Here is a 23,190-nt window from a genome sequence, read left to right as displayed (position 1 = left end):
TCTGTCACCACTATGTCTTACTTCTGTCATTTTAATTTAAAATTGTCCTTCTTTAAGCCACTTCAATTATTCTTGGACGCAGGCAGGATATGATGGCTAGCTGAATTCTGAAAACTTAAGAATATGTTTAGATACTCATGATGTCCACGAAAGTACAGAAACCCTATGTTCAGCTTGAGCTCTGCCAACAAATTCCCTTTATCTTAAACTACCACTGAAAACTAAAACAATCAAGATAATTATGAGTTTTGCCAGAGGGCTTCTTTCCTCCAAATTACATTGTCTGTCTGAACATTATAATGCAATATTACACATTTATCATATACTTAGCATATAAGAATATTTTAAATAGAATATAAATAACAAATCACTACTGAAATTTAACTTTGTTTCGGGAAATTCGTTCCTACCCTAACAGGTGAGGATGACTCCTCTGTATTTCGTTTCTGAGACTCAGCGTCCACATCTTGGCGCTTGTTCTTCATTCTTTCTCTAAGATCCCCTGTAGGTCTTTCTGGTGACCTTTGAACCAAAAAATAAAACAAGCCAGAAAAAAACTATATTTATATAACATTTTATAAAAATATATTTACAGAAATAATCTCACAAATCACAATATAATTTCTAACTCCTAAAGTTCAGGTAAAAAATTAATTTACTAATAATGTAATAGCTTAAATATTAACATAAAGAAATATGAGAATCATTTACAAGTTTTCTCCTAATACCAATCAAAACGTATACGTTAAAATTCCATGGGGTGGCAGGTACTGGTAATATGAATAAGAAAATGTATATGAGCTGAGAAAAAGCAATTAGTAATTAACACTTAATTTGTTTTGTATTAACCACATAAATAGTTATATTTGAAAACAAAAAGTAGGAAGACAGTTTTAAACCACAACATTGCAAAATTAATCTAGAAGCAATGGTATTATCATCTACATATGTACGTGACTGGATGCAGCATCAACAACTGAGAAATTAATTTTATGCATCTTAGGAATCAAAGCAAATATAGGAATTTGTTATAACTTTTCTTAACTTTAAAATTATTTCAGAATAAAAAATAAAGAGTTCTTAGCAAGATTTTAAACAGTGATTTTACATTCTACTGTGGGCTTTTTTTAATTAAAGAAAAATACACATATTTATAGTCAACACTGGTAAGGCTTCATAATTTATAGTGGAAATTTGATAGATGGCAATTCAATTATTTTCACACCATTACTAAGTGAGAAAAACAAAGCAGAGACAGAAAACACATTGACTTTAAAGAATATTCCCAGAGCACCTTTAAAAGAAGGCAATATAAGTTAAAAATATGTCCCTCTTTAGCCATTAAAAAATACTGTAATAGTTTTAAAGATATAAACAAATCACATATTCACATATATTTCAAGTAACAGCTGATCAATCAAATCAATTCCTTTAAATTTATCAATCAATACAAATCACATAATGAAGAAAAAATTTCAATTAATTCACTTTAAAGGATCACATTAACATTTCCATGTATATTTTATAGATCTATATTAAATGTTTAATAGTTAATGCTGAACTTAAAAATGAATATTACTATGAACCAGTACCTAAATCCTTTAAATTATAATCATGATGTATATGTAAATTTTATGTGCCAGGGTTTCACTTATATGATTATAAACTTGCTTCTATCCTAAACAGCACCTAACAGAATATATACAGTGAATGCCGAATAAGTGACTTAACTGGCTTGTGACTAAATAAGCATATCTGAAATACATTGCTTTTATTTCCATCTTTGAATCGCATTATAAACTATATTTTTCTTTCCTACAAAAAGGAGAAAATATACAAATACAAGAGAAGTTATCAGATAAAAAAACACAAAAAATAGCAAAATTATAACAAAAAGTCCTTTATTCTAAGTCTGTATGTTACTGTTTTTTCATGTGAGACAAATTTCCCTGCCCATCTTCCTCAAAACTATCTTTTGTATAATAATTTTGAGTCCGTTAAGAATAAATTTCAAAGATAAATTAAAGCATGTATTAAAAGTATAGCAATAATATAAATAAAACATTAAAATTACTGAAATAGTTTTCCTGGGTAAGTGTTTATATTGGTAATTAAGACTAATTTGCCCACATTAACAGACAAGACAAATGACACTCTAAATACGAATAAAACAATATTCAGCATCACAAGTATATTAAAATTTACAACATTTACATGAAAAGAAAGTCAGCTAATGTTAAGGGTTTGAATTCTAAATTCTACTGAACTTCATAATCTAAACACACAAGAAAATTCACCCAATTAAAAAAAATCTCCAAATGTTAATGTTCAATTTTTATGCTGTTGCTATAGCCAAAGCAATTAGCACACCCAATTTTAGAACTAGGTAAATTATTCGTTTATCAATTATGTTTAAACTTTTTTGACAATTTTTATGTATGCTATACCACAACAAAATCATGAGGGAACCAAAAGAAGAATAAGGTCTTTATCAGGAAAGTTTAATTTAACTTTGCCTTTACTGAAGGCAAAATGATGTTCTAAATAGGTAGTACATTCACCCTTATAAATATAAATACATATTTTCATTTACATTAATACATTATAAGGGATTTTTACAAATGCATTTTAACCTTCAGAGCCTGTATTAGATTATCTTTTGTCATTAAGATTTATATTTATAGCATCTTAAAAAGCTAAAAATTATATTCTACTTAAATTTTAATATTTTAAGAGTTGAAAATAACCTCTCCTCACTAAAACTAAATTCATGAAATTTTGCTGTCATAAGTAGCACTTTAATACATAATTGGGAGCCATACACATAAAAAGATCTGTCAAAAAAAGTAAATATTGAGCAAATAAGTTTTAAAGCAATCATTTTATTAATCTTGAATTTAACGACTAAAAAGATCTTGCCAATCTTTAACTGGATATCAATAAGACTACCATCAAAATAGAAAATCTGACCAAATATATGGTTGTATTCAGACTTTTACACTAGGTAAACTACAAAAGCCATCTTCTAATAGTATAGGAACAATTCAAAGTTCTCCATTTACCTTCTGTAATTGCTGCTATAACCTTTACCACGGGGTGAAGGGCCATGTACAAATCTACATGTGTTTCCATAGAGGCAGTTGCCAGTCTTCAGCCAGTTTCGGCACTGTGTCTAAGAGACAGATATTACTATGTAAATTTCATATATATTCATATTCATTTCTGGACAAAAATGTTAGCAGAATAAAATTAAAACAAATGATATCAAAATTCCAGCTAACCTGAGCTATATATTACTCCCCAAATAAAAGAGATCAAGAAAAAAAAGAACCCATTGACCTTATCACCCTTTTCACTCTTTTCCACAAAACACATTTCAAAAAATTTACTAAACCAACATTCCTACAATACAATCTGTTCATCTTTATGATACGAATCAGTATTTCAGGAACAGGATTGGAAGAGAAACCCTGTGATTGTAATAGTGACAGCTCACCTCTGCTGCACTGCCAGTGCTGGGTCCCAGCCTCTCAAATACACTGGGTCTTCGGGATGTGCTATCAGATATGGTCTTGGTATTTTCCACGGTGACCTTCCTTCTAATTTTTGACATTTTGTACTACTTTAACCAAAAAAAGAGAGAGGCAAAACTGTAAAATTCTTCAATTTATAATAACTGAGTCCATTACTTACAAGCAGATAAAATTGTACATAACACCGTAAAATTACAGATTTTCCTCAGGACAAAAAAAAAAAAAAAGGCATGAGAGAGGTCACAGGTAAACAAAAGTAAGCAGAAGTTATCTTCTAAGACAAGGGTCCTTGACCGCCCCACCCCACCCCCCCGCGCCCCGCAGGCTGCAGACTGGTACTAGTACTTGGCCTGTTAGGAATCAGGCCGCACAGCTGGTGAGTGGCAAGCAAGCGAAGCTTCATCCATATTTGCAGCTGCTTCCCAGCACTAGCACCACCCCAGATCAGCAGGCATTAGATTCTCATAGGAAAACTGGTCCTTCGTGCCAAAAAGGTTGAAGACCACTGTTCTAAGACCAACTTATTAGTCGATTTGTCACTTTGAATCTGTTGGCTAGAATTTTACCTTTTCTGCAGAGTGAAAGCAAAAGATTCAACTCAGAGTTAAGTTCTCAGAAAACACACTATAAAATGATTAGTTGCTAAGTTCCTTATGCAGGTCATTGAAAAATTTATTAACTTTCTTCTTTTACGGAAAAGTTGTACTATCATTCTCCATCAACTGGTTAACTGGAAAATAAAGCCATGTCAAAAGAAAAACAGGAGAATAAAATTAGGTGAAAATTTTATTTTTTTTAGAATTTTATTGATAGAAGTTATGTTTATTCAGTTTAAGTGACATTATTTACGTTCCAAAAATCACCTTGGGAAAAAAATGAATACTATTTAAATATTTTCTATGTCTTATAGAAGTCAAACACAGTCTAATAGAGGATATTTATTTTCTGTTAATACCAAAAAAAAAAAAAAAAAAAAACCTCAATTGATGATAAGATGACTTTCTTTCAAAACAGAACAGGCTATAGAACTAGAAAAAATGAAGGTGTTTCTATAATCTATTCTACATTGACATAAAAGTCAAAGATGCTAAAAGTAATAAACAGGCCATTTTACCATTACTAGTAACAAGAAAGATAAATTGCAAAAATATTTTACAAAAAAAGTGAAACATTAAAAACTAAAACTTAATAGAAAATTAATCCAAATATATAATCAGGTAATTCAACTGGAAATGAAAATATAATGGTTGTACAATATACATTAGAAAACAATATTAAATTCTAGACCAAAATTAACTCAAACAGTACACTACTGTGGAAAGTGGGTAATAGGAACTGCCTAAGAAAAAAGAACTGAGCAATATCACTCTTTATACAATCTATATATTAGTTGAAATTTCATCAGTAGTCAAAATTAGTTACTAGAATGAATAATGGCAGTTAAAAAAGTAAAAGTTCCATTTGGTAGACAACTAGTCCTATAAAGTTCACAATGCTTTTTAATGTGTTTCAAAGTAAAGGCATACCATTTAAAAAGAAATTAAATCATAGTAGCACCAAATCAAAACTAAGGAAAAAAATTATAAATAATGTGTGGTTCAGTTAGATATTTATTTTCAGGTCACATTTTTAAAGGATCCAAAGAACAAAGACAATGTTTGACAAATGAGCAAAGATAATGAACCAAGAGGAAAATATGAAATGAAAATACGAAAAGGTGGCATTTTAAATTAGAAAAATGTATACTTATTCTTTAACATAAAATGTAATTAGTATAAATAGTATGTAAATAAAATAGAAAATTAATATAAATATTAAAAATTAATAGCAATTAATTTTTAGTGATTCAAAGTTAGAAAAGAACTTTAAATTCCACATTTTTAAAAATTAGTGTAGTGTCACATAAGTGAACAAGAATTTGCTGCAATATAAAATCACTTATGTATCATCTGTTCTCTAAGAAACTGTACAGTCAACGCTACATACTATATAGTTAGTATTATAATTGATTTCACTTTTCTTGAGCACATTCTCAGCACAAATGTGAATTTACACAGGAAAAGTTGGTAAAATTTCGTATGTCCATTTGATTTACTGAACATAAAGAACTAATAAAAGCCAATATAAGTGGAGCTGAGATTTTCTAGAAAATATAGAGCTTTGATTAACTGAGAAAACCATGTGTTTTTTTTTTTCCATTTATAACTGAGCAGGATTTGATAAGAAGTAAATTTGTCTACCACCTTAGGGAATAGGAGTAATGAAGTAAAGATGTATTTTCCTCTTTTCTCAGAAAGTCCAACAGTGTCAGATCTTGCCCCAAAATGGCAATGAGTTTGAGTACCAGGTCTAGGTTACAGAAGGGTCTTAGATTTAAAAAAAAAAAAAAAAAAAAAAAAAAAGGCAAAAGAGAAAAAGTAGGAATTAAAAGTTTTCTAACTGAAAGAACCAGGAATTCTTCTGATCATCTGTCTAGGAACTTTCATCAGTCAATAACAAGTTATCTAAATATTATTATTTTGCATAAGTAAAATCCTTTACGCTTGCAAAGAATACAAAATATGCTTTAAATCCTATTTGTCTAAGTATATACATATATTCTAAAATACACCAGAAAAGCACTTAAGGTCCACGGCCATGCTACCCTGAACAACAAGCCGGATCTCGTCTGATCTCGGTAGCTAAGCAGAGTTGGGCCTGGTTAGTACATGGATAGGAGACCACCTAGGAAGACCAGGTGTTGTAGCTGTAAAAAAATTTAAAAAATAAGGGATTGTAAAATGACAAGATCCTTGCAATCTGTGAGGTCAACCAAGGGTTGCCTCACCTAAAAAAAAGAAAAAAGAAAGAAAAAGAAAAGCATTTACTCATATGTAGTAATTAATCAATTTAAATCTCTTACCAACTAATGTGATTTAATTAGAATTTCCAATCTAAAAATATGGGCTCACAAAAGATAAACACTATAATAGAATAAAATGTAGATTTGACTGAAGGAGCAGGCAGTTTTCAATTAATATCTGAACAGATTTCAAGAAGTGAATGCTTCAAAGTATGAGAAAAGTTAAAAACAATAAAAATAAGATTAAAATGCAAATATTAAAGTCTTCCCTATCTCAGAGATTTTGAAGATTTTCCCTCCAGTTTTATTTTCAAATTACTCTGGTTTTAAAAGTTGTCATCACACTTCCATCTGCATCATATCTTTCCCTAACGCCATCATTATCAAAGCCAGGGTGACACTGGTGAAAGTCTATTGAGTTATTTCTTATTTCTCCTATCCATTTGCAGATTAAATAAAGATTAGAAGTTTTTATTATATTTTTTCAATTGAAAAAGAAAACAGGGGGCACAAAGTTTGAATCTATTAACACACAACAAAGAGGGTCTTAATAAGTGAGAACTATCGGTCCTCCTCAAACTTATAAATAATCATGCTTGTAATTCATACTATAAAGATGGTTGAAAAAGGAAAAACACACAGGAGCCTCTTTTCAAACAACTGTTTCTAAAGCCTAATTACTGAAATCTTGTCAATAAAACGTATCATTTCTAGCATGCCCACTTCAATCTTTGTTTACATACTTTTGAGGTCTCATCTTCCAGCAGCATAAATGAAAGCATAAACCACTTTAATCTGATGAGTAGTAGCATAATATTAAACCCCTATCCACCGAGGTTCTAAAATGAAAAGGGCTATGTTAAAAATAAGATCTCCTCATATTTATATTTCATGTTTTTGAAAGAAAGAAGTTAAGTTTATTTGATGCACAGTCTGGGAGAATTTTTTTAAAAAGAACTTTCTAAAACAATCTTACAGATTGCTTATATGTAGATAGACTAAAACCATTACAAAGTGAATTCCAAAGAAGACTGACCGAACTAAACTGACTACACACAGGTAGGAGCAAGGCAGTAATATTATGGCACGGTGTAGAAAAAATAATTTGTTAAAAAGACTATGCACATAGAATATGCCATGTTAGCAACTACTATAAGCAAAGAGAACAACAACACACAAAACTACCAAAGGAAAATAAAAAGAATAAAAGACACTTTATATATCAACACCAGTTACATTTCAACTGCTACTAAATATCTGCTGAAACAGCTCCAACTCTAAATAACAAAGAGAGCTGGGATTAGGGGAGGTGAGGAAGACTAAGGTACTGAAAACCAATTCTTCAAATAAATGTAAGTTAAACAACTTTGCTTTCTCTATGTAAATACCAAGGCATATTATAATACAAATTAACACCACTGATGACTTGTTCAGAAGTGAATACAACATCCACTTATAGATTTTAGTTTTAATTTACAGATATGAAAATTTGATGAATTTCCATATCTTAAAATGTTCATTTCGAAACATCGATAATTAGGAAGCCAGTAAAAGGCATGTATTTTGATAAAACTGGATCCTATCAGATCGACAGTTTTAGTTTCATGGTGCAACTATTCTTACAGACACAAATTGCTACCTACCTGCATCAACATTCTCAATTCTCAGTCTCTTGTTGAAATTATGATGTTACAATCTAAATATTTCATTAAAAAATTGGAAATTACTTGGAAATCTACAGATTATGTCCACAGAACTCTCAAAATACTGTCGCTTAGGTAGTAAAGACAAAATTTTCAAATATTTCAGAATTAGCATATACGCGTGGACGGTACTGCATAACCATATTTGGATTTATTGAGACAGTGTCATGGACTTTGAAAACTTGAGGTGTGAAGATCTTTTCCAAACTTTTGAAATTATTTCTTCAAAAATCCCCACATCTGAAAAGAATGCATACGCCAATAATTTTCAAAATAGTTCAAATTATCTGAAAACCTCGCGAATAACCGAATTGCTTGACACTATGCTCCATAGAAAAGATCCTACCAATATCATTGAAGTACTATCAACTCCGAATAATTTTCTAGCCACATAATTATTTTAACCTATTTAGAAAGAGATAATGCCAAACAACAGATCCTCTCCTTTCATTCCACATTCCTCGGTTTCTGATAGTTGCCAAAACCACCTACTTAGGAAATGTGAAGTTGAAAAAGTAGCACTCCTCAACTCTCAGTCGTTATCACTGCCAAGAAATAAGCATGACCAAATACAACCAAAAGTAAGATACGTTTCCCTACCAAGTGTGGAATGCATAAAGAGTGAGCCTCTAAATTTAAAACCATATTCCAACACCTTTTCATCGCATACAAATGCGAATACCACGCAAGGGTTCACAAGCCCACCTCAATGGCAGCGGTTCAGTCTTTTGTTCGAATCCACCTGTCCCCTTGGACAAACTCGCCAGAATCAGAACGAAAGCGAGACACGAGGCCTGAGCACAGGGAGCTATTGCAGTGTTATGGGCGGGATGCTCCAGGAGCTCAAAAGCCCAGCGTGTACCAGACGGGGAAGACAACAACCGGCCTCCCCATCCCGCTTCCGTGCAACGCCTTTCCCCGACGCCCACGCCAATCCGCGCTATTCACGCTTACCTCCTTCCCGAACTCCTTCCGTGAGCACAGTCTAGAGGCGTCACCGCTGCCGCCGCCGCTGCCCCGAGGAGCGGGGAAGGGGACTCTGTCCCCGCGCCGGGCCCCGGGAAGACCACAAAGGGGAGGAGGTGGTGCGCGCGCGGCCCCGGGAACCGGCCCTCGGCTAGCGAGGGGTCCCCCGGGGCGGCCAAGGAACGAAACCCGTCGGCCGCTTTGCCAGAATCACGCGACTGGGACGCAGAAAGAAAAACAACGAAGAGCGACAACAGAGTAAAAAAAGACAACGAAAATACTATCGGGCCGCTGAGAGGACCGCCTCATAAAGCCGCCGGAAGTCACGGGCTTGCCCTTTCCTCCGCAGACCGGTGCAGCTTCCGGCCTCCGGATTAGTCGTCAGCGCGCAGGCACCGCCCCTTTGTAGACACGCCCAGCACCCCGACCCGACCCGTGCGCAGCTGAAATGTTCAAGGTACCTTGGTGAGAGATCTCTGGACAAGAGGAAACCTGGAGCTAGGAAGAGCTAAAGTGCCCAATTAAAAGTAAATTTAAGAGAAAAAGTTTCCTTCTTTTATTACATAATTTCTTACAATAAACGGTTGTTATAAATGCGTTAAGTGCCCCAGGTTTTGTCGAAAGTAAGTACAGCCATGCATTATTCTCTCAACAATGTTTAATGAGCACTAACCTGGAACGACAGGCGGTGCTTGTCGTGTTTTTGACACCCTTCAGCTTTCTAGGCCATTGTCTATTCCTGTGGAGCGAACGGACTGCAAAGTTTTGTTTTTAAAGGTGCAAGCAGAAATTTGTTGAAATTTGGAAAGGAAATCTTTAATGAGCTTCTAATAGCCTTTCTTTTTGTTGTTTGTGTTCCAATCATTTGCATGAAACCAGTTGTTAAAATTACTTGAGATGGCTAGTCAACCATAGTAAATCAAAGAAAAAATCATTACCTAGATTCTTACAAATTACAGAAAAAAGAGAAAATAAATGTGAATCCTCGTCTGCCTTAATTTTAGGGTAATATTTATTTTGTTCTTTGACAATACCAAGGAAGAGAAAACCTTTTAACAAAACTATTGATAAAACTTAGAAAGAAACTGGTACAATAATTTGCTCTTGTTGGAATTAGTAAATTAAAATATGAGAGCAGAGCGAAAAAAAAAAATTAAGAGCATTAAACATTCCTGATGACATGCCACGCTATTTTAGAAACAGCGGCCAGAGCTTCTATACAAGTGGGTTTGATGAAATGCTTTGGCAACAAGAATCCGTATTTGCCTTTATCACGAAGTTCAATTGTAAAGGAATATTTGATGCCCAAATCATAGATCCAATCATCTGAACCTCCAGGAGCTAGGTCTACAAGAAGAAAGAGATATTACTTTTAAAAATATAGATGTTTCAAGCTAAGTTAACAAAATGGATTTTTGTAATCCTAAAAGCGAAAATTTATTTGCTTTTTTTCTGGTTATTAAGTAATCTAAGTTTCTGGTAGGAAATAGAGTTTGAAGAAAAACAGGCCAAGGAGGAAAATAAAAATTCCCCCTAACTTTACTGAGAAGTGACAGTCACCATTAACATTTTAGTGCTTTATTTATTCAATGCATGCTTTTTAACCAAAAAAAAATTAATTTTTAACTTAATTCTCTAAATTTTCTAAGTTAATTTTTCCTGCATAAATAAGAACATAAGAACATGCTGTTTTATAACTTTTCTAAGCTTTATTTATCGTGACCAGCTTTATGTACTAATGAGCTCAAATCTACATTATCATATTTAACAATCTCATAGCATTGCATTGTAAAGCTAGATATAGTTAATTTAAATATTTACTTGGAGACTTCTAGATTTTATTCTCATTTCTAATTAATATAAACAACTTTACAATGAACATCCTTGTTTATCATAATTGCTTCTTTGTTTCTTTAGAACAGAACTTCCCAGAGATAGATTTGATAATGTAAGGGTATGTACTTTTTACAATTATGCTACATGTTGCCAAATAGCTTCCAAAAGAATTGAACCAATTTACATCTCCACTAGCAAGATATGAATATGTGGACTTCCCCCTCACACATTATCCATAGGAATTTTGCATTTCTGGCAATTATATGAGTGAAAAATAATATTAAATTATCTATGTTTCTTTGATTAACACAGTTAAACATTTTGTTTGGTATATTTGTTGTACATATTAACATATTTTTTATCAATTGTCTTATTGTCCTAGTTGATTCAGTGTATAGATTGTTTATAAAAGTAACATTAGTGATATTAGTCCTGTGTAATATGTAGAGAATTTTTTCTTCTTATTTGGTTACTTAGCTTTCCACTTTGTTTATAACAGGATTTTTATATGAGAATATTTTATCTATCTGGAATTTATTTTGGAGAAAGACATGTTAGTAATACAATTAAATTTTTTCTAAGTAACTTGTCAGGTTTCCCAGCCCCATTAATTTAGTAACCTAACATTCTTAAGTGGTTTGAAATGCCTTCTTGATGAGACACTAGATCTCCTTATCTATTAGTGTCTTTCTGTACTCACTATTCCCTTATATTGATCTATCTCTTCCAGGCTCAGTTCCACACTGTCTTGATTACTACAGGTTTCTAATGTGTTTTAATATCTGGTTGGAGCAAATTCTCTCTTATTAGTCTTAGGTTTCATAATTTTACAAGCTCTTTTAACAAATTTATTGTTTCAAATGAAATTCAAAATCATTTAAGTGTTTATTGGGATTAATGTACAAATTAATTTAGAACAACTGACACTTTTTATATTGCTTTCCCACTCAAAAACATGACAGGTTTCTCATGTCTTCTTTTATATACACAAGTAAAATTTTCTGTTTTTCATGTAGATCATACAAATTCGTGTATATACATGTGTGTATATATATATATACACATTTGACAATGAATCCATGTATGTGTATGTATATGTATATATATGTGCATGTGTGTATATATATATACACACACATACACACAAGTAAGGATGAAGTAGGATCTTTTTCTCCATTTAATTTTCTACCTGATTATTTTTGGTATATAAGAAAGTTATAGATTGATGTATATTTAGTTCATAGTCAGCCACCTTACTCAACTTTTTAATTCTAACTAATATTTTTGGTTGATTTTCTACTGTTTTCCAGGTGAACAACCATATAATACGCAAGTGATCATTTTTGCTTCTCTCTAATATCTATACTTGAATTAATACAAAGATGTTTACTGAAACACTGTTTATGATATTAAAAAATATCAATCAAGAGTAGATTAGTTAAGTTATTCATTCATTCAGCAAATATTTCTGACAACCATTGTCAATATTTAACATTTGTTCTTCTAGACATTTTCCTGTGCTTACACACACATACACATGGGTGTGTCCTGAATGAATGAAGGTGTGGAAATGGACTCATTTCATCATAACAGGAAGTTGCTCCATAAATTCCTCCAGCTCTCAGACACTATGGTTATGCTTTGGGTAACAATAGTAGAGAAAAGAGTAGGAATCAAAAAAGCTCTGAACTGTGAAAGGGAGTTGTGGGGTTTTTCTGTGACAGAGCAAGGACCTGAGTTGACAAAGGCAGCGGTGGACCAGTGACACCAAGGAACCAGTGATACCATGTAAACTAATCTGGCCTCAGTTTGTTCTGAGACAATTTGAGATTGTTTAGAAGGAAGAGAAAATTTCTGGTTCTGGACTTTCCACTAATAAGGCATCTGGTACTCAAACTATTTATTGAATATAATATAAATGTGATTATTAATATGAATGTGTTTTTATACCCCTGCAGATCATACCTATTAAAGGAAACTCTGGGACTTTGAATATACTGCCTCAAAGCCTTTTCACATGCCATTCCCTCTCCCCTCCTCGTTGTTTGGCAGCTACTTACCAGGTAGGTCTCCCAGAAATGTCACCTACAGAGAGAGACCTTACAAGACCACTTTAGCTATGTAGCCCCTCTCTCCAGAAGTCATTCTCAAACCCGTAGCCTATTTTATTTTCTTAACTTATCAATGGAATTATACTATATTTTGCTATTTAGTTGTTTAAATATTAGAGTTTGGAAAACTTTTTCTATAAAGGACCGGATAGTAAATCTTTTAGGCTTCGTGTGTCACATAATCTATGTCACAACTACTCAACTCTACTGTCATGAAAACTATCATAGACAATACACAAATGAATGGGTGTGGCTGTGTTCAAATAAAACTTTATTTGTGGACAATGAAATTTGAATTTCATATAATTTTCAAGTGTCACAAAATTTTATTCTTTTAATTTTTTTCAACCATTTTAAAAAATGGAAAACCATGGCCTTACAGGTCATAGTTTTCTGATATCTGGTTATATGTTTATTTTCTGTTGCTCTTCTCTCATCTACCCCTCCAGCTTCAAAAGAGCAAAACAATTGTCTATCATCCCACTGCAGACACAAAGAAGTCCCTCAATAAACATCTTTGGGCAGAAATTAACTTAAAATATTTGTTAAGAGTTAGCCACATGCATATTCTCATCACTGTGATACAAACAAAAGATATTCAACTATAATGTGCTATACCTTTGAGCACAGACTGTCATTAAGAAGCAACTAATATAAATGGTGTTCCCTATATTTGTTTCCAACCTGCACAACCTTACGTAGTGGTGCTGTACAGCTTATACATTTTTTTGACCCTTTATGACCTTTTCTGCTTCACTCAACTAGTGTGATGCCAATTCTATAATTCTTACTTTATATAAATAAGCATAATTTCTTAAGTATTATTTTGGCTTCTTTAATATATTCTTAAGTGCTGTCATAGCTATTATGCTTCCATTTCTAATTGTTATAATACAGTTGTTTTCATGTGACCTTGTTTAAACATTCCACTTAGAAAACTGAAATCAACACAGAAAAACAAAACAGATTTCTTTAGTACATCACAGTTCTCCAAGATCTTAAGAAATACTTACATAAACTTTCTGAACCACTTCCATGTGTATATTTGGTATCTTTACTAATACTCTCGATAGCATGGACTGCTTCACTGGCCACTAGAGACTAAAATTAATAGAATGTGGAATTTCGGTTAATGTACAGCTTTAAAACAGGACATGTAGAAGTTTCTAAAAAAAATCATATATTAATTGACTCAGACTATATATATGAAGAAACAGACAGTAGAATGGTGGTCGCCAGGAGCTGGCGGGGGAGATATTGATCAAAGGACACTAACTTCCAGTTATAAGTTGAATAAGTTCTGGAGATCTAATGTGCAGCATGATGACTACAGTTAACAATATTATATACTTGAGAGCTAATTAAAGAATAGATCTTAAAAAATTATAATTATGTGAGGTGATGGATGTGTTAACTCACTTTATTGTGGTAATTATATCACAATATATGTGTGTATCAAATCATTACACTATATACCTTAAACTTACACAATGTGTATGTCAATTATTCTCAATAAAGTTGGAAAAAAATTATGCATATGAAAAATCTACATTCAAAAGATAAATCAAGAAGAATAAATTAACTTTAAAAAATGTTTTTTGCTTTATGGAAATCACAATTGGTTGTCTTTAAATATAGATTCTTCCAATGTATTGAAATTTTTATTTAATTTGAAAAAAATAACTTTCACATGCCTTCTTAAGGAATTCATTTATTTTGTAAAATGAAGTATAATTTTATTTCAAAAGCGAACAACTTGGGATTATTTCATTCCTAGACAAAATTATCACCAAACTTTAAATCCAACATCTCTAAACAATATTATACCTAAGGCATGCCTGATTCCCTTCTCATCCTTTTCACAAACTCTATTTTATTCTTGTGTAAAATGTCTAATAACTCCTAAAGACTCATAAATAAAGAAAGGTATTATTCCTGGTATGGAGCAGGGTAACAACTAAGTCTCCTATTCTACTACTTTTGTTTCTAGCTTACCCAGATCTTTCTGAAGTTAAATGGTATTCACTGTCACTCTCTTGAATGACCCAGAGGAATATCATTGGATAAGATGTTGTGCCATTCTTTTGTTCAAAATAAAAGTTTGGATGGAAGCCCATTGTCTATACAATAAAATGCAAATTATTTTGACATTCAAACAAGTTGACCTTATCTTCATAAGCTGACCTCATCTACTTTCAGAGAGTGTCACTCTTCACTCTGTACCCTCACAGTCCCCTGGATATACTTCTCATGAGAAATACCATCTTCTCAGCTTGGCATGTCTTCCTGTCCACCTGTAGAAATCCTATTTTTTACTGTCTGGCTAAAGTTGTATCTGTACCTCGATGTCAATAGCACTTTATCATTCCTTTTTCTTTTATTGTATTGTCAACTATATTTCAAAAAAGAGAGTGAGTGGGGTGGGGGGTGCTCTTGCCTCAATGCTGCAATTGGAAGTGCTTTAAATAGGACCTCTGGGGGTTAGGGAGATCATCATGCAAACAATTCCTGATGCACCTGTCAAATTGATGAGTATTGTGCTAAGACTTGATCTGTGGTAGCTATTGTAGAAAGCTAGTGACCAGAAAGTTGCATAATTCCAGAGACTCTTTCCTGGTTCTTGCTTGTATGTGGAGTATATCCAGGTGGAATAATTCCCTCCTGACCTTCAAAGAACTTGTCTGACTTTTCCTTAGCCCATCTGCTGGACTAAAGTTCATGTTCTCAGGGTAAGGCCACATTCTTTACATTCCTTCTGTGAACCCTGACCCTGGGTAACCCTCAGTAGAGTTAGACCAAAATATAAGCATCTTTTCATTTGTATTCTAGAGGAGAAATTTTTTTCCCACAGTTTTTGATTCTTGAACTAAGTATTATTTTATCTCTGAAATACTAATGATAAAAATAATTAAGTAGTACTTACCAGTTCCTCGTGGTCTTTGCTTTTGCTTCTGCTATAGGAATATGGAAACACTATCTTCTGGGAATATGAATGCATAGTGATGTAAGCTTTAATGTGGTTGATATTTCTTCTTAAGAAATTAGCCACTGCCTTCACTTCTGGTTCTGATTCAGGGTAAAGTCCACAGTAGATTTCTGAGCATGAGAAACTTGATGCACCTTTCTCTGTGGTGAAATTGATAGAATTATGAGGGGATTCACATACTATAGTAATTTGTGATTTCCCTCACAATGTATTCTCCTAATATCTATGGTATAACATTTTTAGATAATGGATTACATAGAGCTCTGTAAAGAGCATATTTCTGATGTTCACTAAATGTTATTTATGTGAACTCAAATATTTATATGTCCTCATAGCAGACACTCCAACATTTGCTGCATGGGGGCAGCCATCTTGCAACCTTGAGAAAGTGGCTAAGAGAGTCTCAGAAATGCTAGCCCTGCCTCCAAACTTCCGGTTATATGAGAAAAATAAGCCCCACTTTCTTTAATCTGTTATAAGTTTGTTTTTTCTGATATACGTAGTTTAAAAATTACTAATCAATATAGCCCATAAAAGAAAAGTATCATTTGGGAACTAAGACTATGCAAATTTTATAACAAAAAAAAAATCCAATCAAAAAATGGACAGAGGACCTGAACAGACACTTTTCCCAAGAACATATACAATGGCCAACAAACATGAAAAGATGCTCAACATCGCTAGTTATTAAGGAAATGCAAGTTAAAACCACAATGAGATACCATCTCACACCTGTTAGAGTAACTATAATCAACAGGACAAATAATAACAAATGTTGGCGAGGATGCAGAGAAAAAGGAACTCTCATACACTGCTGGTGGCACTGCAAATTTGTACAGTAGCTATGGAAAACAGTATGGACGCTCCTTAAAAAACTAAGAATTGATCTGCCATATAATTCTTCTGCTAGGTATTTACCCCAAAGACTTAAAAACTCATATCTGAAAAGACATTTGCACACCGATGTTCATAGCAGAATTATTCACAGTGGCCAGGACATGGAAGCAACTGAAGTGTCCTACGATAGATGATTCCTAAAGAAGCTGTAGTACATATATACAACAGAATATTACTCAGCCATAAGAAGGAATGAAACACTGCTATTTGCGACAACATGGATGGACAGAGAGATAATCATGCTAAGCAAAATAAAGCAGACAGAAAAAGTTGAAAACCACATGATATCACTTATATATGGGGTATAAACCTAAAAGCAACAAACAAACAAACAGGACAAACAAACAGAGACTCATGGACATGGACAATAGACTAGTGGTTACTAGAGGGTAGAGGGGCGGAGAGAGGAGGGAAGGAGATGGAGTAAAAGGGGTCAATTATGTGGTGACAAAGAAATCTAAGGGAGGGGAACACAGAATGCAATATATATATATATATATATATGGCATCTATATATATATATAGATGCCTTACTGATAAATTGTACAGCTGAAACTTACTGGACTTTGTTAACCAACATCACCAAAAAAATAAAAATAAATAAATAAAATTGTGACCTGTCCCCATCAAAAAAAAAAAAAAAAAAGAATATGCAAGTTCACCTTCTGTGCTACTTCTAACTTGCCCAAGTGGTTTAGTAAATAAAATGAGATGGGGGTATTTGGTGCCAGAATAATGTTTATGCATTCTTTTGAAAGATTATAGTATATACTGCTTTGAATTATAGCCTGCCTCCCAACACATCTCATTTCTGTCCCTAATTCACAGAGAGCCACCTCTAACCAAAAAATTATTCCCTCCCGGAAACAGTTTATTAGCTCTAAACTGGATCCTTAACTCGTATTCTGCCAAGTTGAAGATTCTAGTTTCAGTCCAGCTGCTCTCTTGAACAAAGAAGATAACAATAACACCACTAGCTGACACCCATCGAGCATATGAGATATGTATGTATGTATGTATGTATGTATGTATGTATGTATGTATGTATGTGTGTGTGTGTATGTATGTATGTATGTATTTATGTATGTATCAGGAACTCTGCTAAGATTAACACACATTTCGTTTAATACTCACATAATCCTTTGAAGTAAATACTGTTATTTTAAGAGATGCGAATTGGACACTCTTGGTGGTCAACCATCCTACAATAAAAGGCTATGTAACATATTGTTAATTACCCAATCAATTGATTCTAATCTTGACTTTGCCACTTAATAGCTATATGGCCTTGTTTTTCAACCTATGCATACCTTGATTTCTTTATCTGCTAAATGGAAAAAAATACACATTAAATGAGGATTTAATGAGGTTTCAATGAGCTAATGCATACAAAGCACTTTGCACAGTGCCTGGCATATATACTAAGTGTTCACTCTCTGTTGTTTCTCGCCATTGTTATCATTGTCACCATTATCATGAGGAATGGAACTCACAAAAGCCAGTGTGCATCACAGAGATGAGACAGAAGAGAAAAGACTCAGTGAGCCCCCTACATTGCTCTAGCCCAGTTGCAGTCTGTTTCTGAGGCCCAGCTGCATTCTTGTCCTTGGGTTCCTTGGACCACTCCATTATCCTTACAGAGCTTGCCCTTTCTTAAGCTTGCTCTGCTTTCTTCCTGTTATTTTCAAAGGAAACAACCTTAATGTTAGTTAAGCGTTCTTTTTCCCACAAGGAAATTTTGTACTGAACATCCAAGGCCTTTACAAGTATTTTATTTGTTTTACTTTTTAACCAATAATGTGATTGGACAAACCATTTTTGATAGTTCAGTCAACTTCAAATTCTCCTGGCCTTTTTTACCCTGATATACATATAGTTCTGGAAAATAAAGATTATCTATTAGGGGTAGAAGTTGGAGAGGACATAAAAGAGTTGAAGGGAGAGGTGGTACCATAATATGAATCTTCAGACCAGAGCTGTTCAATAGAAATATAATGTAAGTCACTTATTTAAGTTTTCAAGTAATCACTTTAAAAAAACAACAGGTAAAACTAATGTTAAGAATACATCTTGTTTAACCCAATATGTACAAAGTATCATTTCAAGTGTAACCAATATAAAAATTATCATGAGATATTTTGTTACTTTTTCATGCTAAAACTTCAAAACCTGGTGTGTATTTTATAATAACTATGCATCTCCATTCGAACAAGTCACATTTCAAAGGCTCAATGTCCACATGTGGCTAGTGGCTACTGTCTTGGACAATGCACCTTCAGATTCTCATTCGGTGACTCTCATCCTAGAGATGTCAAGCATTTTGGAGAAAAGAATAGGAGGTCAGGAAACTTGAATTTGAGACTCTGCTTTGCCATTAAGCAGGCACATTAATCTGGGCAAGCTACTTCATCTCTCTTAGCCTAAGTGCTTACTTTGGACCAAGAGGTGCTTGGTTTACCAGGTCCCTTCAAGTTAGAGCATTATTTGACCTATAGGCAAAGAATCAAGAAATGTCAGAAGAGGTAAGACAGAAAATAGACTAGAAATAACAAGGCCTTGGCGAATAGGGAATGAAGAGATATTGCTTAATGATTACAGAGTTTCTGTTTGGGATGATGCAAGTTTGGGGAATAAATATTGGTGATGATTGTACTAGACTGTGAATGTACTTAATGCCACTGAATCGTATAGTCAAAATGGTTAAAATGACAAATTTATGTTATATATATTTTACTATAATAAAAAATAATTAAAAGATACTACTGTCTCATAGGAAAAGGAATAAAGAATTTTTCACTGCATACCCATTGTAAAAACTTTGTAATTTAACTTAACATTTTTGAAAATTTGTGTATCTGTCTTAGGAAGTTTGAGACCAAAATGCCCTTTGTTATGGACTGAATTCTGCCCCCCATCCCAAATTCATTTGTTTAAGCCCTAATCCGCAATGTTCTGTATTTAGAGATAGGGCCTTTAAGGAGCTAATTAGGGTTTAATAAAGTCACAAAGGTGGAAGCTTGATTCACTATGGCTGGTTTCCTTGAAAGAAGAGAGGCATATCAGGGATGATCAAAACACAGAGAAAAGGCCATGTGAGGACACAATGAAAAGGTGGTCATCTATGAGCCAAAGAGAGAGGCCTTGGAGAAACCCACCCTTCTGACACCTTGATCTTGGATTTCCAGTCTCCAGAACTGCAAGAAATAAATTTCTCTTGTTTACATCACCCAGTCTGTGATATTTCCTTATGCCAGCCCTAGCAAACTAAGATATTCCCAACCTCATTCTCATCTCTAGCGCACATGCACATACATACACACAAACAATTTTAATACAAAGGAAGGGTAAAATGAACATAAAATGAATAAGTAGGCTTGATACATCACTTCCTATTAATAAGCGAGGTACTCTAATAGATATTTTACAAAGTATTACAAAGGCATATTCTAGTTGTAGGGGCAAGGAAAAGATAAGATTTAATTCTTTCTCATTGGCTTACTTATGTGATACTGAAAAGATGCTGGGGCATTTGGCAAAAAAAGAGTCCTTACAATTACTTTTTGTTTTATTTGGAACTCTTTCTTCTCTATGTACTTGCTGCTTCTGCTTCTGTTTTTAACTCTTGTGATGTGTAATAATATAAAGCCATGCCTAGGAAGAGCCTGAGATATTTCTTGTTGGCAATAACAATATATTTTGACTACTTGGCTATTCAAATTAGGTAACAATGCCTTCACCATGAAAAATATTAAGTAAAATAGAGCACCAAAAGAGTTTTAACTAAAATAAAAAGTTCCTAAAAGGAATTTATAACTGATGAGTGATTGTCAGAGAAGAATCTCAATAAACTTGGAGTCAGTCAGCCTGACTTTATATCCCAGTTCTGCCACTCTGTAGCTTACTGTGTTCCAGCAAGGGATTTAACCCTTTAAATTCTGGGATTCTTCTATGATATGTAGGTAATAAAATGTAGGAGATGAACTATGTAAACTGTTTGGCACTTAATAACTGTCAGTTCTATTTATTCAGGCCTATTTTATATTAGCTGCTGCTTCTCTGTCTCCCTTGCTCAGTTGTCATTGCTACAACAGTCTTTGGGCCTCAGCAGGCACTTTTATTAGGCAATCTTGAGAACAGCTCTAATGGATAAACCACTACATGATTCCTTTGAGCCTGAGACAGGATTAACTGCTCTTTCTTCTCCTTACTGACTACATCTCTAGCTCTCTTAGAACAACTAAATTCATTCACATGTTCATTGAATAAACATTTTCAGAGAACCCTCCATATGTCAGGCACTGCATTAGGTCATAGATAATGGTTATTGCCCTCATGGAATTTCTAACCTGGAAGGGGAAAGAAATAAAAAAGGTAAATACTTTGTTGTGGAGTTTTCATATGTGCTCTGGGATAATGATAAAATGTTCAAAATCACGAATAACCACTTCTTTTTTTAAAGAAAATATGTAAGATCATGTACATATGTAGGATATTACAGGGGCAAAGGGCTAGAAAGAAGAGGGCATTTCTGTGCACAGGAGCTTAAACTCCTTGTAATCTCCAAGGAGCCACATGCTCTCACTTCCAAAAATATACATGATTGAAGCTTATTGTTCAGTGTAGTTTTGTAGTTGTTTCTTAAATGTTGTGCCTATGAAATACAATGGGAGACTGAAAGGTGAACTAACACCTACTTCTCTGAGAGCAGACAATGTTCCAGAATGCTTTAATCAATGTTCATTGAGTACCTTAAGTCAAAGAATGATAAACTCCCATCCACTAGACATAAGTTTATCTTTATGATATTCATGAAAGAAAGAACTTGATAAGAAAGTAAACAGTAAACATAAAAGAAAATGTTTTCAAACACTATGGAAGTAAACATTTTCCTATGCAAATCAGAGGTACCCACCAAACCCTGGTCTCTGCTGTTGCAGGAAGCGACATCCAATGGAGGAATTGGACACTCAGACAACTTTGTTAGAGAAAGGAGAATTTAATGCCAGCGGAGAGCGTGGGGCTTTCAACAGACCCAAAGCATGATTTCCCCTTGGTTAGATTTCTTACAGTGTATATACCCTTGCAGTGTCCATTCAAGGGGCACGTGATTCCTTTGTCTGAGGTTTCACATGTGCTTCATGACTCACTATGGGAGGGGGAGCTTTGGGTCAGGGTTTGCAAGCGGGGAGGAATTTCCAGGCCAGTGGTCTTACAGGTCGTTTGTTTTGCAACCTTGGCGTTATCAGCACTGTTATAGGATTCTCGAACAGAGAGATGGGACATTGAGGCTCTAAGTAGGAAACAACACTTATTAATGCCAGCACCTGCTCAGCGGATTCCTATCCAAAGGGTGAGCCCCGACTATAACATAACAAGCAGTTTTATAGTCTTGTTATTCCTACACAACTACAGAGATAAGAAAGGACATTAGTTGATTGGACAACCATGAATCAACAGATGTGAGCTGGAGAGTCCTGGAAGAGGGAGAGAGGGCAGTTAGGAATGGGCTTTAACTGGCTGAGTTAGTCATTTCTGCAAGCCCTCCTCTCCTCTCTCAGTGCTATCCTAAGGATGAAAATTATTTGTTTATTAAAGTAGGAAATTTGAGTCACTTCCTTATTATTCTAGAAAAATTGAATTTTAGAATTTTTAAGCTAGAAGTTACCTTCAAGAACTGGTTCAACTTCTTTTTTTTAAAAGATGAGGAAACAGCAGAGGGGAGAGGTTCAGGTGATTTGCTGACTCTAGTCAATAATATTCACAGCATTACTTTAACCAAAACATTAATTATTTAAATTACTTCCTGATTCAGGTAGACTTCCCCTCTAATTAGTTTTAATTAATGGTTCTTTCTTTATGAGTACCACCTTTTCAAGGAAGTAACATTGCTAGAAATAAAGCAAACAACCTACCACACCAGTGTTTGGAAGCAAAGTTCCTGTTCAAGTCTGTTCCAATACAAGGATTGTTTTCATGAAAAGAACGGTTCTTTCTCCACATTCGATTCTAAATAAACAAAACACAGATAACCATGGTGGCTATGTTTGTGGTTCAAGGAAAGACAGAACTTTTAAAACCTAAGTAACCAGGGTTGTGTTTCTTTTAGTCAACCCCATCACTTCTTCCTGTCAGTCTTCACAGTATTCCTTTACACAGCTCCTGTTTCTAGCTAGGTCTCAATCACATTCACTCTAACTATTTCAGTTGGAATAATAAAAAAAATCACAATATTTGATTAATTTTGATGTAGACAAATTTTCACTTGGTTTTGCTAGACTGCATATTGGCCTTCTTGTTTAGTCTTGTTTCCCTTAAT

The 23,190-nt window shown here is 33.9% G+C and overlaps 2 protein-coding genes and 1 long non-coding RNA gene across 13 annotated transcripts in view; 1 reads left to right on the top strand and 2 right to left on the bottom strand.

The window, feature by feature from the left end:
• ZC3H13 (zinc finger CCCH-type containing 13) overlaps window positions 1-9,372 on the bottom strand; it is a 113,421-nt gene extending 104,049 nt beyond the window's left edge. For 2 of the 11 annotated variants that reach the window (XM_023536678.1, XM_023536682.1), the window contains exons 1-4: window positions 9,033-9,357; window positions 3,497-3,622; window positions 3,063-3,172; window positions 411-522 (exon numbers count right to left, since the gene is read on the bottom strand). In XM_023536678.1, the coding sequence (XP_023392446.1) occupies window positions 411-522; window positions 3,063-3,172; window positions 3,497-3,613 (339 nt within the window). In that variant the 5' untranslated portion in view covers window positions 3,614-3,622; window positions 9,033-9,357. Of the gene's footprint in view, window positions 1-410; window positions 523-3,062; window positions 3,173-3,496; window positions 3,623-4,099; window positions 4,118-9,032 lie in introns of those variants that run through there. The other 9 variants (XM_011370375.2, XM_011370377.2, XM_011370376.2 and 6 more) reach the window with 8 other exon arrangements.
• Window positions 9,373-9,510: 138 nt separating this feature from the next.
• Window positions 9,511-15,049, top strand: LOC111745841. Its single transcript, XR_002782811.1, has 3 exons — window positions 9,511-9,571; window positions 12,839-12,943; window positions 14,982-15,049. It is a non-coding gene; the product is annotated as an uncharacterized LOC111745841 (long non-coding RNA).
• The window catches only part of CPB2 (carboxypeptidase B2), a 39,954-nt gene continuing 26,802 nt past the window's right edge, over window positions 10,039-23,190 (bottom strand). The window contains exons 8-11 of the mRNA XM_011370370.2: window positions 22,787-22,880; window positions 15,915-16,117; window positions 14,005-14,092; window positions 10,039-10,391 (exon numbers count right to left, since the gene is read on the bottom strand). Of these exons, the coding sequence (XP_011368672.1) occupies window positions 10,207-10,391; window positions 14,005-14,092; window positions 15,915-16,117; window positions 22,787-22,880 (570 nt within the window). The 3' untranslated portion in view covers window positions 10,039-10,206. The remainder of the gene's footprint in view (window positions 10,392-14,004; window positions 14,093-15,914; window positions 16,118-22,786; window positions 22,881-23,190) is intronic.

This window comes from Pteropus vampyrus, unplaced genomic scaffold (genome assembly GCF_000151845.1).
Source record: "Pteropus vampyrus isolate Shadow unplaced genomic scaffold, Pvam_2.0 Scaffold167, whole genome shotgun sequence".
Lineage (NCBI taxonomy): Eukaryota > Metazoa > Chordata > Mammalia > Chiroptera > Pteropodidae > Pteropus > Pteropus vampyrus.
This window is presented reverse-complemented; position numbering and strand designations above follow the sequence as displayed.